Here is an 18,181-nt window from a genome sequence, read left to right as displayed (position 1 = left end):
GGGTTTGATCTAACACTATTTCTCCTGAAATCTACAAACATCTCCTTTGTTTTGTTCACATTCAAGATGAGATGATTGTTCCCACACCATGTCACAAAGCGGTCCACCAGCTCTCTGTACTCAGCTTCCTGTCCGTCTCTGATACACCCAACAACTGCAGAGTCATCTGAGTATTTCTGTAGATGACAGCAGTCTGACTTGTGCTGGAAGTCTGAAGTGTACAGTGTGAACAGGAATGGTGAGAGTACAGTTCCCTGTAGAATGCTTTGTGTGTAAATAAAATGGCCCCGTCCGTGTAATATGCTTTTAAACTTTCAGTTTAAAAATGATAAAAACTGAACATCCTACAGTATTTTTACAGTTTTATTTTACAGTTAAAATATATGTTTATTAAATGAAGTCTAATGTTACAACTAATCAGGAATCCCTTTAAATACTTGCTGTTTATTTTTAGGTGTATTCGCTACTTTACATTTTACACATAACATAAACATTAACAGATGTTTATTTAAATAATTTCTCGCCTTCAGACTTAAAGATGTTATAAGCTACAGTGATGAACGAAGAGTCACTTTTTTTTTTCTACTGTTGGATTTTTGGGTTTGAGAAACTTGCCAAATACAGATTTGTAAAACCAAAACTCTTTGCACTAAAATGCATTGATCCTTTAAATGTGCTCACATTTCTCCTTACATTTAGGTCTGATCATGTCAGTTTTGCTTCAATTCTTTAATTAAATAAATACAAACAAAATTAGCTACATATCCATAATTATAACTCTGTCCAGACATTTAAATGACATCATTTAACAAAGCTAAGATATATTGTTCCAATATAAAAAACAGAACTGATCAGAAGTAAGCTCTTTAGTTTCTGTATTTTGTGACAGAAAGTTGAATTTTTATGCAGCATGTTAATGTCCAAAAAGCTGCTGTTCCAAAGAGTTACCAGCAGATGTCCCTGCAGGCTGCAGAGGCTTCCTTTCTCAGCAGCTCATTCAACATTTCTATTATCCGCACTGTGATCCACTTGTCCTCAGAGGACCTACTTAGGCTGGATGAGCTGAGGGGCTAAAAGCTGCACTGCATATTGTGTTCGACTGCAGCAGAGGAACCAGGCTTTTCTTTAGACCTGGTCTGCTTTCTTTGCAGATCGCTGCCTTTAACATACAGTGGGTAAAATAAGTATTGAACACGTCAACATTTTTCTCAGTATATATGTTACTAGAGGTGCTAATGACATGAAATTTTCACCAGATATCGGTAACAAACCAAGTGATCCATACATACAAAGATATCAAACCATAAATGTCCAGAAATGAAGTTATTTGTAATAATGTGGAATGGCACAGGGGAAAAAAATATTGAAAACATGAAGAAAGGGAGGTGTAAAAAGGCATGGAAAGCCAAGACACCAGCTGAACTCTCTCAGTAATTAGAAAGCAAGCCTGCCCCTTGTCAGTGCAAGTTAATATCAGCTGGTTCAGTCCCAAATGATGGCCAGGTATCACACAAGAACCATCTGATGATGGGTAAAAGTAAAGAGCTCTCTCAAGACCTTCACAACCTTATTGTTGCAAAGCATAATGATGGCATCGGTTACAGAAGAATGTCTAAACTTCTGAAGGTTCCAGTGAGCACTGTTGGGGCCATAATTCAGAAGTGGAAAGAACATTATTTCACCATAAACCGACCACGACCAGGTGCTCCTCACAAGATTTCTGACAGAGGAGTGAAAAGAATTATCAGAAGAGTTGTCCAAGAGCCAAGGACCACTTGTGGAGAGCTTCAGAAAGACCTGGAATTAGCAGGTACGATTGCTTCAAAGAAAACAATAAGTAATGCACTGAACCACCATGGCCTGTATGCACGCTCACCACGCAAGACTCCACTGCTGAAGAAACAGCATGTTGAAGCTCCTTTAAAGTTTGCTGCACAACATTTAGACAAGCCTGTGTAATACTGGGAGAATATAGTCTGGTCAGATGAGACCAACATTGAACTGTTTGGATGCCAGAATACACATCATGTTTGGAGGTCAAATGGCACTGCACATCAGCCCAAAAACACCATACCAACAGTGAAGTTTGGAGGTGGGAACATCATGGTGTGGGGCTGTTTTTCAGCATATGGTACTGGCAAACTTCAAATAAYTGAAGGAAGGATGAGTGGAAAAATGTACAGAGACATTCTTGATAAAAATCTGCTTCCATCTACCAGGATGATGAAGATGAAACGTGGCTGGACATTTCAGCAAGACAATGAGCCCAAACACAAAGCCAAGGAAACTCTCAGTTGGTTTCAGAGAAAGAAACTAAAGCTGCTGGAATGGCCCAGCCAATCACCTGACCTGAATCCAACAGAAAATCTATGGAAAGAACTAAAGATCAGAGTTCATAGAAGAGGTCCACGAAACCTTCAAGATTTGAAGACTGTTTGTGTGGAAGAATGGGCCAAAATCACACCTGAGCAATGCATGCCACTAGTTTCTCCATACAGGAGGCATCTTGAAGCTGTCATTGACAACAAAGGCTTTTGTACAAAGTATTAGATAAATTTCAGTAAGTGTGTTCAATACTTTTTCCCTGTGCCATTCCACATTATTACAAATAACTTCATTTCTGGACATTTATGGTTTGATTTCTTTGTATGTATGGATCACTTGGGTTGTTACCAACATCTGGTGAAAATTTCATGTCATTAGCACCTCTAGTAATATATTTACTGAGAAAAATGGTGACGTGTTCAATACTTATTTTACCCGCTGTAACTGTAAGTGAGGAGCGCAGTGCAGCGCGACACCCTGGGGTGTTCTACACAAATAAGCCCAGGACAAAGGRACTATTTATTTCTACACGACATACATCTGTGCTTGTACTCCTGTCACAGCCACTACTATTTATAACTACACTCAGTGTGCWTTGTTTACCAAATGATCTTTCTGCCACCTTCTTTATGAACACTCATTTCAGTGCCAGTATTTCACCTACATCTGATCAGATTGTATTGGTAATAATTCTAATTTCATAGTATTTTGAGTACTTATTGGTCCTCTGCTGTATGAAGTCCAGTTCCAAGCAGATTCAGTATTTTAAACTGTGGACTTGGACACAGTGAAACTGATTAGAAGGCAGACTAAATGACGAGGACGCACTCACCTGTGGCGTAGGACATGTCATATTGCGCTGAGAGCAGAGGGTATGCCATGTGGTGGTGAGAGGGCACGATGCGCTGGGAGGGCGAGGAGCGTGGCCGGTCCACGTCTCGTTCTCTGTCCCGTTCCCGGTCCCGTTCCCTGTCTGCGACAGCTCCTCGGTCCTGCTCCCGGTCCCTGTCGTGGGACGATTTGTCGACCACGGTGGGGGATTTGCTCTTGTATTGGCTGGCGTGTTGATGCAGGATATCCAGAGCTTTGGGGTCTGCTGCCGTTTTAGTGACAGTTGGACTTGCGCGAGATTTCTCGCTGCCTTCCTCACCAGCTATTTTACTACCGTAAGGGGAAAATGGATAACCTCCAGGTAGATAAGAACCTACGAGTAAGAGAGAAATTTTTAAGTTGACATGATGGTTTGAGACGATTTATACACTTTTAATGCACTACACATGTAAACAATGTTCACTGGTTTAAATATTTAACACCTTCCAGAAAACTGACCTAAATTGATGTCTATGAATATTACTGTCATGGTGTTACACCTCATCAAGTTCCAACAACGGACTGAAATTACTATATTTTTTGTGGATAATTCGAAAAGTTTAATCACAAAAATCATCCATAAAGTCGTCAGATTTTTTGCTAAATTACTACTACAATAAATTTCTATATTTTCTTGTAAATAACTGAACTATAGTGTCACTCTGCCCTCCCACTGTAGAACACACAGCTACTATAAGCAGCAACAGAAGATATTTTTTCAATCTACATTTGAAGAGAATCGTGCTGTTGGATGAGTCGTCGGAGCAAAAACTTATTTTCTCGTTAACCAGAAAGAAAGCAGACAGAAAGAAGATGTGGAAGTCAGCTGTATCAACAGAATTTAACAACTGGATTCTGCTGTGGGAGCCAATCATTTTCAGCAACATRCAGAAGCTCACGCATTCTGCATCGCAGCCACAAACTCGCCCACAAGTGTGTGCCTCCAAATAATTTGTYTCCCCACCAGAGGGAGCACCATAAATGTTGAAAATCCCTGAAGTTTSTATGAAATACGGGTTAGCATTATACACGAGGATTAGACTGTTTATGCTTTATGCTTGGAGGATCGCATTATACTCACATAAAGTAGTTGCTTTTAAAAAATACAAATGATACAAAGTTTATTTTTAACACTATTAGAATTAAAATCATTGCCAAATTTAATAATTCTTTATACGAAGGTACACTAATAAATGTTTAGAGGTATTATGTTTTAAAACAAGTTACATGAGGCTCTTTAAGTCATATTGACCAATGAATGTWGTATAAATCAGTGGTTCCCAACCTTTTTAGACTTGTGTRCCCCCTGAACCATTTTGTCATACCCTTAGTACCCCTTCTGTCAAATGTAATAATGATTCTCCAAAACTATAATATAAAACTGATTAAATGATTGTTTTTCTTTGATCCCATTAACTTGAACATTTAATTCTCAGACATTTTATTCTTTTAAACTCAAATTAAACATTAAGATAAACATGTTGCCTTGAAAACAAATAAGTAAATAAATAAACCAGAAGCAGCAGCATCCAAAATACATCAGAAACTCACCCAAATTAGCCATTCCTGTGAGATTCTGCATTTTTTAGAGGATTATATTTTGTTTAGTTAATTTCACGATTCCGCATTTTCCGCATTGCGAAAATTATAAGGCCATACATATCTCAGTCCTATTTTTATATATATTTTTACACACCTGGGAAATTTTTCCATGTACCCCCTTTAATATACTCGTGTACCACTAGGGGTACACGTACCCCTGTTTGGGAATCACTGGTACTGTTTAAATTACTGTAAAGTAATTTACACAACTTATAGTTGTAGTAAATTTCACGTCATACCTGGGTAGTTCTGCATCATGACTGAGGGTACRCCCCTGTATCCAGGGTGGTTGGGGTCATAGCTCTGTCCATACGGGTAACCATGCATGTAGGGCAGGTAGCTTTGGTGCTGTGCTAGTGGTGACGTGAACTGCATGTGGGGGTTGGAACGAGAGTCTTTGCTCATGGCTCGATGGTCTTCCAAAGTGATTCTGGGATCACTAATGTCTTTTCCATCTTCCTTGGGTCCACTTTGACTGTCCTTTGGCCTGGACCTTTCTTCCTTTATTTTCCGATCTCGTTCCCGTTCATCTTTTCTTCGATGTGGTTGTTGCTGGTGTTCTTCCTCTGCTTGGAGCTTCTGGCTCTCAGGGTACTGAAGAGGACAAGAAAGTAAGTCAGGAGTCCACAAAGTTTCACCACATAAATGAGTTACAGGAGACATATCAAGTAAGGTTGGGCATAATCGTATCATGTGCAATTAATCGTCAGAAAAACAATCAATTATTTTTTGCACTTGACGATTAATACAATTATTGCCACCAGGTCAGTCTGCTTGGTGCTCCTCTCCGCTTCAAATATGATAAACATAAAAAAAGTTCTGTAATTTATTTATTTATCAACACAACTTTGAATTTGATGTATAGCCTGAAGTCTGTAATTTTGACACAATTTGGGCCAGATTTTTATGATGAGCACATCTAACTACTAAATTGGTCACGTGACCGGGACATAATGGTGTCCAGAGACTCCAAGGGATTAATCATCAAATTAATTGTTATTGGCTAAATACCACGATTAATCGTGATTAATTTTTTTGCCAATATTGCCCAGCCATAATATCAAGCTTTTAAATACTTCTTTTTCACATTTAAATCATTCAGTCAGGGTCTATATAAGTGGAACTGCAATGCTTTAGAGTCTGAATTCCTCGTTACTGTAACTCCACAAGCCCCTCTTTCAMCCCTATTCTGAGGTGTGTCKCAGTCAGAACAACTCGTTTTGAGACTGTCTCTTTAAATCCTAACAAGGTGCTTCACACCCTGCCCCACCTCCAGCTTAAAAGATGTCAACAACAGAAGACTTGTCCATCCAGCCTCACATGTTGGAGCCAGAGTCTGACCCAGAGAGGGGGGCAGGATTGAAGACCACCAAACTGTAGCTGGTAAGTCCAGACTTTATGCCAGTTCCGTGACAAATAATTTGACATAATAGCTCAGAAAACATCATAGAAAATAGAGAAAACTGACTGGGTTGAAAAATATAACCCTAACAGAATAAAGATATCTTTGCAGCATCAGGAGAGACTAAATTAAAATTTTCTACACTAATAGTGACTCAAAATACATAACAAATGCATTTCATGGCAAAAAAAGTGGATTTTGCAGGGTATGTTCTAATTAAACATTTGAGCAAAATTATTCTCTATAGACATTTACCTGTCTGTACCACATGGCCTGCTCCATGCCTGCCTGGCCTCTGGACTCCAGAACTTGCAAGGTGTCATCCTTTCCATGATGACTTCCTTCAGTCAGTTTCATCTTAAGCCCCTCAGCTTGCTGGGATTTTGGGTCCTCCCCCTTTATGCTTCCAATGGACTTGGAGGACAGTTCAGAGGGGGAGTCTCTTGATTTGCTTGCAGGTTGCTGTACCTTTCCCAGGTCTGACTGACTCGGGGCTTTGGAGAGGCTTGGCGGCATTGGGCTCTTTTGTTTCCACTCCTCTTTCGTGGAGGCTTCTCGCTCTTTCATGACCATATCTGACTTCTTTTCAGCAGCACGATGCCGCTCAGCTATCTGTTGCTGTCGCTCCTCGTATTGTTGCCGGTAGACTGGGTTGGTGTTCATCAAGTGGTTATGGTAAGCTTGATCGGGATTGTAGGCATAAGGAGGGACATATGCATACTGGTTGTAGTAAAGAGGCTGCATGTACATGTTGGATCGTTGTTGGATGACTGAGGGCTGCTGTTGCTGCTGCTGGCCAGTAGCACTGCTATCAGGTTTACGATCTTCATGAACTTCAACCTTCACTTTTTCTTCACCTTGTTCATGTTCATCATCTCTTTTGATCTTAGCCTGACCTTCAGCCACTGGTGCACCTGGATTTGGCCCGCTGGGACTGGGGTTGACATAATTAGGTGAGTAGTATGTCTCATAACTGGTGTAATATGGCGAATCTTTGTTGGGTGTCTGGTTTGGAAAAAGCGCTTTCTTGACGCTTTCCCTAATACCCTGGTCCTCTGTTCTGACTTTGACACCTTCTAGTTTCCCTTCACCATCCTCCCCAGCATCTGAAATGTCTGAGTAAGCTGGGCTATTGGTTTTGACTGAAGAGTTGTCAGCACCATTCTGGTTCACCGCATGGAGTGGTGTGAGAGGCTGTGGCATACCGCTGCCATCTATTCGACTGGCGACACCAATAGACGGACTTGGAGCATTATCAGAAAAGCTGTAAATCTTATCAGCCTCAGCCTTGATACTGGCTAAGCGACTCTGAGTATCCGAGGAACCATTGAGGAGGCCATCTCCCTTGTTTCCTTGATCACAAGGTTCAGAGTATGGAATCTTTCCTTCTTCTAGTTTCCCTACCTTTCCCGAAGGTTTGGGACTATCAGCATCCTTCCCACCATCTTTTTTCTTTTTATCTTTCTTCTTCTTGTCTTTAGCGCTACCTGAAGTAGGATCTCCAATAGTGGGCGGTTTGGCTTGTGTGCCTTTCATTTGGGGACTTTTTGGGATTCCTTGGATTATTGGAGAGGAATTGGGGTTCCCAGCAGGAAAAGAATACATCTGTTGTGATGCTGTAGGACCAGGGCCAATCGGACGTGGTGACTTCAAGTTTTTCTGGGAAATTTTATCATTTTTTGTACCAGTGCTCGTCTTTTTAGACTTATCTGATCCTCTCTTATCGTCTATTCCATCATTACTGGCCTCATCAGTAAGGCATGGCCCTTCCTCGCAGCCATCCATCGGTGTACCTCCCATTTCTGGATCTGTTTCAGGAATTTTCTTTTTACTCTGCTTTGAACCAAACTTGCCAGGAGATGGAGAGGGACTCTGAGCATCAAAGTTCCTGCCTTTTGGGGTAATTGAACGCGCTGGAGATAAGCATCCTTTCTGGGAGATGGATGCTCCATTACAGTTTCCAGGTTCAGGATGCAGAGTTGAGTCCTCTCCATATTCACTGTCTCCGTCTAACTCYAACTTTATGTCATCATCATTGTGGGCGCGAGCTTGGTGGTACTTGAGGCCATTGATGTGCTTGTATTTTTTGTTGCAGTTAGGGTGTGGACAGTCAATAAGAACTGGAGATGGACAGCTACGATCAAGGGGAGGGGGAAGTGGCTCAGTCTTAACAGAAGGAATAGGCAGGCCTGTGGGTCCCACGCCTCCACTGTTGGAGTTTGTCCGCATCCGTTTGTTGCCTTTGGTGTCCTCCGAACTGGAGTTGAGGTCCATGTCTGAGGCTGGTTTGGTCTTGCGTTTTCCAGCTGATGACGGACTGGTTTTGATGTCCTCGGTGTTGCTGTTTGGTGGGGTGCGGCGCTCCGATGGCGTCTGGCTGCCTCGCCGGCCCTTGCTGTTAGATGCGGCGCGTGTCTTGTTGTTGGTGGTGCCCTTGTTGTCTGAGGAGTTGCTGTTCTCGTTGATTGGGGTGTTGCTGTTCGGTCTCATCCGCTTACCCCGACCACGACCATTTCTCATTTCCAGATCACTTGTCGGTGATTCACAAAACCTGCAGTTATKTTAAAAATATTTAAGAATTAGTCATACAACTGTAGCATTGCTTCATCTTAGTATACCAGGTGATTTTAATCTCTACAGTACAGTAATGAAAATTTAGATTGGTTGATTAAATTAAAATACTGTTAGGGGATCTGTAAACAATTTTTTTTTTTACATTTGGCAGCCATTTATATCTTATGTAGAAAAAATTTCAGCAGATAATTTTGTGTAAAGGTTAAACATTGTTTCATTATACACAAACCTGTTCACTGTATCACTTGTATGAATACAAGATCGATTTTGGTTGTTTCAATGGATCCAGTATAGGAGGGGAGGGATGGGAGGGATTTTGGGTGTGTGTGTTTTGTTTTGTGTTTTGTTTTTGTAAGTCTGTTCTTTTTTGTGGTTTGTTAAAAAAATTTAATAAAAAGACCTTGATCAAAAAAAATACATATTGTGAAAATGAATAGAGCTATTTCGGTAAGACCTCATTAGATACTCCCATATTTAATTTTAAAGCATTCAATGGCTGTAAACACATTACTATCTTTTATGATAAACAGTTTGGAAATAAACTTGATCAATAAATCTATTTAGTGGTGTGTCTTCCGTGTGTAATCTAAATGTGACAATAGTGTTTCTGTCTTGGGAAACCATGGTACTTTCATCTTCATTACTAGCTACAAACAGAGACCCATCTGTACTATTCTCTGAAAGCCTTCTAGCTAATTTTGTGACTCAACCAAAACCACATCCGAGATTATGGGCTAWTGCTGGCGCCAACATATCCACTACTGAAAAAAAAGGTTAAGTAATCGCCAGTGGTTATTTTTCAAATAATAATTTGCATGAAATGCAAACATCAATTGTAAAGTCGACAGGTTAATATTTTCTCAAAGGGGAAATAAAATAATAAGATTATTTGTTATTACATCAAAAATTTGTCACATGTTCATCCTGATTCAAACCAGCATCAATGACTTTCCAGTTCTTTAGCAACATCTTATATTTTATATAAATATGAAAGACAAAAAAARGACAAACAAGAAAAAAAAGAAAGACAATAAAATACAATTTAAACAAATAGCCATGAAACTTTTTACCCCTTTCTAATCAAAACACGCTGTCATTTAAACACGGAAAATAGTGGTTAGGCTTTATCTCTCCATAAYGGTAATGTAATTATCTATGTGCACAGCAGTGAAGGTTAGCAGTCTGTGACAAAGTCAAAGCCAGGGCTGGTATGACTCACAGCTTCCTCTACAAGTTTCTCCAAACAATTTCAGACCCAGCAGGGGTAATGTGAACACATCCTTAGTCTGACAGTGGTACAGGGTTTTAGACTCATTACAAGCATGATTTTATATTCAGTTTGTTGAAGGATTTCTGAATAATTTATAGTGTGTTTCTAATGTGGTCATGCTGCAAACTGTAAGACAATTGTAGTGCAAATGCAGCCTAACAAACCTTACAAACTGGGTATGGCGGTGCATTAGTGGGATATAGCATTTACTTGTTTTCCATTAGCACTGATTTAATCTTTTTTTTCTAGTGCACTTAAACATCCATTTGAAACGCAGACTTGTATTTACATTTAAACTGCATCTCTCCCTGCATTTTTAAAATAAAAGCAGGGCTTGAAAATGTGCGTTTTACACATCCTGTCTATTTATGACACAATTTCTGTGTATTGAGAAACACCACCAAACAAACACCTCATGCTATTGCCATGAGACTGAGCTTAGAAACTGCAGTCTTTGTGATGGAAAATGTTATCCAGTGTTGAGGAAAAAAAGCTCTTAGTCCAATAATTGGATTCTGCAATCTGGCTTGTTAGAGTAGCTTTCTATTTCCACTGCTGCCTCCTGAGACATCAGCTGCTTGCCAATGAATCCTGTTTCTCCAGGCTCAACATAAAGACTAACATGCACTCGGTGGTCCAGTGGCACACTGGAAAGTCGGTGCATTAAGCTGTGTATGCCTGCTGCTACAGCAGATTTGTATCACGTGGAATATAAAAAGGTTAAGAGACTTAGCACCAACAGTTTGGATCGAGTATGCATCGGTGATTTGTAGCAATTTTGAACCCTTTTTTTTTCTTTCTTGACATTTACAACTTCCATGTGTGACAGTAAATTAAATTTTATGCTGAACCAGGGGATGAAATGTACTAAGCAGGGTGTGCCTCTTACCTGGGGGGAGCCCAGTCATGTCGCGTACAGTCTAACAGGGTGCCRACGTACGTCTTGTTTCTCCAAGTCACGTTGACCACAAGCATGCCTGGAAGACAAGATCACAGTTATATTTATATTTTTATATTTACTTTGCAACTACTGTGAATATGTAACTACAGAAATGATTTACAACTTAAATATTAAGCTATATCACAAATATTATTTTACTTKCTTCACGTTGCAAACAAACTGAACTGAGCAAGTGAAGAAATCTTTGCTGAAGGCTGTCATATGGAGGACAGTTATACGAGACAAAGATGCTTTTTTAATCTCCTTCACACAGTAAAGCCGTAGGGGCCAGACTGACTGATACCTCCTAAATGACTTGGAACAGACCCAGCTGCACTCAGTATTGCAAAACCTGCATACAATATTGGCAGAGGGTCTCCCTGAGAGTGAAAACACAGAGGCTATCAAGAGAGACTGAACACCCTTCCATTTGAAATAAGTCATCTCGCAGCAGAAGAGATTTTCYTGAAGGAGAATCACTTGGAGGCAAATATTTCCTTGAAACCCTGACTCTCACTCTGCAGCTTAGAAATTCACCACCTTAGGGAAGATTATGACAACTGTGGCTCCTTTAAAATGAGCAACAAGCTCCTGGGTTTGGCTAATTCAACTGAATGGTTCTGTTTGACAGACTGTAAATGAGTGTGCAAGAAAAGCCTCTCGACTTCACTGCTATTGCTGCAATCTGTCACATTTTGAAKCTTCTGTGTCACCATTTGGCCACTGTCAATTATATCTCACTTGTGACCTACTGACAGTGTGATACCTGATCTGACGTTTAAGATCCTGATCTGATGTTTAAGATCCAAAACTACTTACTCACTTATTCACTTTAGTTTCTGTTTAGATTTACATAAGTGCTAAAAAATATTCTTAAATCGGTAATAGCTTGAAGATTTAGCTAATTTATTTTACAAATATTGTGCACTGTAGATATTTCAACAGAAAAAATAAATATACATAAAACGTAAACAGATGTATTGGCTGTTTTCAATAAAGCATCTTTAAAGGTTGTGAATATCTTTGAGATTTTTAACCAAGCAGCCGTAGAGGATTAAGAGCAACGACTGTGTGCAAAAACATTGTGAATTTATTGCCCACACCATCCCTCTTACACCCCGGTGATGACCTCAGCTTGCCACTTCAGCACTGCAGAGAAACTGGAGGATGCAGTGAGCTAACTTATCTAATGACACAGGAATGCTGGTTGGCAGCTTCTATCCTCCCGAGCATTTTATTAGCTTAGGAAACCTCTTTTGCTCAACACCCACCCCACCCCCATCCCCTCTCTCCTTCACCCTCGCCGTCATTTCCTCTTTTCAATGGTATAACCATCCTTGGCTTACAATCTTTTTCCCTCCCACACACACATACAAGTCACAGTTCAGACCTCATTTTTCTCCTGCTGCCTCTGGCATAAAGCAGGGGGAGCATAAGGGATTTATATATGTTTACAGGAACCTGCTGACACTTGGCTGCATGCCTCTTCCTTCAATCTATGGCTGCAAAACATGAGCACTTGGTCAAGGCTGGTTCCAACGGCAAAGGCCATTTTGAGTGTGTGTGTGTGTAGGGCACTGGAGAGGTCCTCGAGTTCGGATTTCTGTCACATTAAAAGAACCCAGACCTTTTCTAAAAACGCCTTGAAGAGCCCGCCCCCTGAGCTCTTGAAACACTCAAACACAAAATGGCTCTGGCAGCTGGACGAGGCAGGGATGTAAATCAAGGCAGAGCAGATGAATGACTAGCCTTTCATGATGTGCAGGATATAGCCTTCACTCCGCTCTCGAGAAAGCGGGACTGAAATGATACCATGAATTGTTGGGTCAGAGTGATTTTTAACTGCCTTTAATGTTATAAATGCTGTCATTTGCRCAGCTGAGACAGTGGTAAAGTTTAAGTAGAATTGAAACCATTTATTTGATTGTATTTTTTTTAAAACCAAAATTAGCCAAGATTTTGTTTAAGAATCCTAAGTAAGTTTATGTATTTTGTACTATATAATACTGAATACAATATTTTATTGTAATAGTTTGTGATAATGATATATTTTTGGCCCAAATGAGGACAATCTCCTAAATCAGCTTCAAGTTACTACAAAGACTTTCCTTCATGACACAGCTCAGAGCTGCTCCTTGGTTATCAACGACTTCCACCGTGTTTTACTGAGATCTTCAGTGTTGTGTTTGGCTGCGTGTTGAGGATCACTACCCTGCCTGGAGATAAATCTTCTCCCCGATCCGACAACTCATGTGCTTGGCRTTGGGTTTTCCAGAGGAATTTCCCTGTATTCCCCTCAGCTATAACTCACTGTCTACACGTGAAAAGCAGCCCACAGGGTTGGGTTACATTTAATTCATGAAAACAAAGAGGATGACAGCTGATGAGAAGAGGTGTGGTGATCAATCTTATTGAGCATTTCCACTCTAAATGGGTGGCCAATTGATTRACCAGGAAATGTTTCTCCTATTAGGAACTAAATGGGCATAAACACTTAAACTATTAAACATTTTTAAAGAGGACAATAATGTATGTATAAATGTATAATCACTAGAGTTTCACTAGCAGAGGCATCTTACTGAGCTGCTACACCGTCACTGGCAAATATGCTACAGATTCTGCGCTTGCCATTGTATTTCTGCTCTCCGGAGCAGCTCCCATCTGGCCGCCATCCCACATTGAAGCCAAAGAACTCTGTAATCCCTGGCTTCTGAGTCACCTCAAATCTCAGCCTCCGGCTTTCTCTGATTCATTATAATATAGTTCCTTTAACATGATGTGGGACACCTCAATGGAATATTAAATGTGTACCGATTCACATGACTTCATTTTCAATTAAGTTGATTTGAAAAAGAGCAGAAATGATGCTTTTATGAGTTTGTGCCTGCAGTTTACAAAGTAAATACGACAGGTCGGGTCAGTGTACTTCAGCTTTTGTTTCATGTTTTAGCTCTCGTAACCAAAAGGAGTTTTAGTTAAGGGGCTCTAAGTTACTCTGCAGTAAAGCATGGAAATTATATTGAAAACTTCTTTTATACCATCGCTTCTGCAAAACATTTCATTTAAATCACAGTGATTATTGTCTGTAGATGTTCTGTGGGCACAGCTGAGCACATCTTTTCTACTTTACTGCGCACATAAGTAGAAACTTTCTTCTTGAAATTATACGCTTTGGATGGATGACATTTTACTACTTCATTAAGCAGACGTTACTGTATTCATGACTGATTAAAAAAAATCAACCAGGTTCTGTTTGAATAAGAAAAAATAAGACTTAGAGTAAAAAATTATATCAGTGTTTCCCCTACCATTATACAGCCCCCCCCCCCCCCCAACGAGACGGCCCGCCCCTCTAAGAATTTCACGGCACGTAGTCTTTTTTATTTAAATAAGTCCAGATCAAGTCGAAAGCTATTTTTTTACACCCCTCCACATTCATCTCTCGCCAAACTTGGGGAAAAAAAGACGGTGCAGAGCGAGGCTGAGCGCTGTGTGGTCCTCACAAAGATAGGAAGACGTGTGTGTGTGCGCACGCGATGAAAACTCTGCTTTTAATCACGTAGCACCGACGCGACAGCTTTACAAGCTACTTTTTCTTCAAATTATTTTTATAAATTATAATTATACGGATTTATTAAAGGTAGGGAAATATTGTGACAAGACAATTTTGCATTTATGCGTTAAACTTTTTTAACCAATAAAAATCTTATGAAAGAATGTTAAAGGGACTACTTTTTGATCTTTTACTTAACCCAATACATTTTTCATCCACTAAATCATATTTAAGAGAGAGAAAAGAAAAAGTAACATGCTAGGAAAATAAATTACCATCATAAGTAGTGGAGAAAAATGTAAAAAAACAATTGTATCCCTTCCCAATGAGGAAAAAAAGGAGATTTTTGTCCAGTGCAATAGGCTTAAGACGACTCTCGGTGCATAATAGTTTGTAAAGTCTGTGTTACACATGAGTATTTGTGTGGGCCAGGGCTCTTGACTCACTGGATTTGTTTCACAAGGAAGAAACCAAGCGGAGTTCAAAGATCAAAAAATATAACTTGTTCCTTGGAGCTGCAGCTCACTTGGGATTTGTTTGCTAGGGGAGGGTTGCAGTAGGGTGAGAGAAAAGGGTCAGGACGGTATAAAGCAAACCCAGTCCCCTGCACTCTGCCCCCTGCTTTATGTCAGCCATAATAGGGTCACACAGGACAGCTGAGTGAAGCCTGCATTAATGAGAGGAATTGGCCTGTAATTTTAACACTCATTTCCTTTCAGTGCCGTTGAACAACAAACGGCAGGCTCTGAACACCAACGCATACTTGTATRAGATTACTTGAACAAGAGGATAATGAAAGGGAAAAAATTAAGTCAGGAGTAGCACGCCTGACTCATGGGTGACTGCCATGTCCTGTCTTAAAACTCCCCCTCCTCCCAACTTGACACGTTTCATTAGGTTGCAGAGGGACTAAAATATCAGGTCCTCTGCTGYTGGTGAAATCTGTGAGGGCCACGGGTTCACTGGCTGACCTCTGCTCTGCTCCAACTCAACAGGAATCCAGAGGGGTTAATGGCATTTTCACTGACTGACCTCGTCAAAATGCTTTAGTTATCTTTGAAAAYGGGAGATCGTTTCTTGGAAATAATTGGGTGTGACACTGTGTGACTTASAAAATATCAAATTAAGGGTTTCTATTTGTCTTTGAACGTGTGAAAGATTTCAGACTTAGACAAGGCGAGTCTTAAAGCGAGAGAGAGAGAGAGAAAGGGGGGTGAAAAAGAAGAGTTCAGTTGTGTGAACAATTACCAGCACTGACAATTATCACTTTTCATACACAGATACTGATGTAATTATTGACAAACCCACTATGTATTCTGCCAAACAGCGTTTTCCCCCCTCATCTCTTGACAGTTTTCTGTACTATAAAGAGCCACACTCATCAAGGCTGCATGTAGATAAAAAAAGAGAACAATGAGGAAAAATAGTGTCAGTATTCATCACAAAAGATAAAAGATAGCCGGGTGCTGCCAAGAGCGATAACCGTAACCCTGACAAATGAAGCGTTGGAGCACTCAAGTGTCGAGCATGTTTTCATTTCACTGTGTTATTCTGGACTGGCGGTGCATAAAGCGAAGTCGAGCTTGTCCGGTTATGTGAGTGTCAAAATACAAAGTCCTCAGGATGACCTTTATCTTAAATGCTGGGCAGACAGCAATTTAGGACAAACGGTATGAGTCACTTAAAGCACTGAATGTGGAAGTAATACATTGGAATGTAGTACTGGCAGAATTTTGTGAAACACCCCCAAGGGGTTCAGTGCTCTAGTTTGAAAACTTGTGTTGAAATTTTGCTTGGTCTTATACGATAATCCTGCCTGAAAGACAGAAGTGCTACACAAATGACTAAAACGATAATCAACTTAATGTTGTGGGATTTTGGGCAGCTTGGATGCACAAAAGGGAGGAGGATTATAAAGATGAAATCTTGGAATTCGCCTACCAGCAGCGTGYTCCTTTTTTTATGTGGTTATTTGTCTCTAAATCTCAGGTTACTATTTTTYCTAGTAGATTAAAATCATACAGTACACTTCTTTCTTCAAGTACACAGCTACATTTAAAATGTGTAAAAACGTACAACTGGCTTATTTCTTTAAGCAGAGCTTATTTTTACGATTAACGATCTTGCCAGTCCAACAATCTTTTCAGTTTACATTTGAAATCTCAGACAGTAACTGGATCCAAACRCTTTCCCACCGCTAAAACACATAAAATCAGATATGTTTGGACTTAACTGATACTGATAAATCAGCCAATTTGTCAGGTCAGTCAACAAGAAACACTATATTCTATTAAAATATTGATTGATTTAATAAGCAATCCCACTACAGACAAGAAATCTAAGACTTAAAATAATACTAATAAATTACACAATAATAAACCATCCTAAGGTGAAAGTATTAGACATTACGGATGKGTCAGACATGTAATTATTACAACATCTAAAAGTTTGTTTTCTACATCAGATGATCTTAGATGTCTTAGTCTAAAYCTYTGGCATGAAAAGACAGCGGGCCTTTCTTCAAGTATTGCTAGGCTCTTATTTTTTTGCAGGATTCTACAGTATGTGTGAGATGTATTTGAAAATCTCAGACTGCATTCTGGTTTTTGAAAGGGAAAAGTCACTCTCACTGACAAGACTAACAGTCTGTGAGAAGGTCAATTCTCTGGTACCGCAGAGGCGAAGGAAAGCAGCATTAGTAAGCTTTCCACATCGTCCAGCATTATCAGCAGCATGCAGCAGTTTCTCCTTTCACAAACACATCTGTGCAATTTACTCTTAAACTCAAAGTACATTAAAAAAATGCTGGGAATTACAGAAAAAAATGATATGCTAGTTAATTATTGTCCAAATTTACACGTATATGCTCTTCTAAATAATTAGCACTGAGGCAAGGAGCTGTTTCTTTTAATGACATCTGGGTGATTGTATAATCACTTGATATAAAACAACCCCTCTGGTGCTGAGATTAGGAGATGGATCTGCCAAAGGCACATTACTCAATCTCTCCTTGACGTGTATAAGGAAAACACAATATCTTGTGACAACCATTGGCAAAGCCTGCAATTCCTCCAGGCATATGATTTATATTTCAGGACTGTTTAAGTGCTTGGAAAAAGGCAGTTGTCAGCCAATAAGAATGTGAACAAATGTCTCTTTTATGAGAATTGGGTTAATTCAGGCGCCATCTTGCCAACACCACCCAGGGACTAAATGTGTGACTAACAAACCAAGCTTTCTCCCTCAGGAACAATGATCCATGACTGTGAAGTTCCTACAGTGTCATTTCAACCTCATACTAGGAAAAACAACACAACTGTTCATTTTCTGTTTGGATACTGGCCACATCCACTCTTAATTGTAAAGCATTTCTGTGGGTAAAGAATTGCTTAGTAGGTTGTAAAGATAAATTACAAGAAAAATAAAAACCTACTGTTTATATACACTAACCGGCCACTTTATTAGGTACACCACGCTAGTAACGGGTTGGACCCCCTTTTGCCTTCAGAACTGCCTCAATTCTTCGTGGCATAGATTCAACAAGGTGCTGGAAGCATTCCTCAGAGATTTTGGTCCATATTGACATGATGGTGTAGGGATATGCTGTTTGTCGATGTTATGGACAATGCTAGATCATAAATACCT

General features: G+C 39.9%; 1 protein-coding gene across 1 annotated transcript in view; it reads right to left on the bottom strand.

Moving 5' to 3' along the window:
• znf609b (zinc finger protein 609b) overlaps positions 1-18,181 on the bottom strand; it is a gene marked incomplete at its 5' end in the record, with an annotated part of 73,866 nt that overhangs the window by 3,875 nt on the left and 51,810 nt on the right. Inside the window, 4 exon segments of the mRNA XM_014001573.1 lie at positions 3,158-3,529; positions 5,037-5,391; positions 6,455-8,750; positions 10,933-11,020. Of these exon segments, the coding sequence (XP_013857027.1) occupies positions 3,158-3,529; positions 5,037-5,391; positions 6,455-8,750; positions 10,933-11,020 (3,111 nt within the window).

This window comes from Austrofundulus limnaeus, unplaced genomic scaffold, assembly GCF_001266775.1.
Source record: "Austrofundulus limnaeus strain Quisiro unplaced genomic scaffold, Austrofundulus_limnaeus-1.0 Scaffold9, whole genome shotgun sequence".
Lineage (NCBI taxonomy): Eukaryota > Metazoa > Chordata > Actinopteri > Cyprinodontiformes > Rivulidae > Austrofundulus > Austrofundulus limnaeus.
Note: the sequence above shows the minus strand (reverse complement) of the source record. Positions and strands in the feature narration are given on the sequence as shown.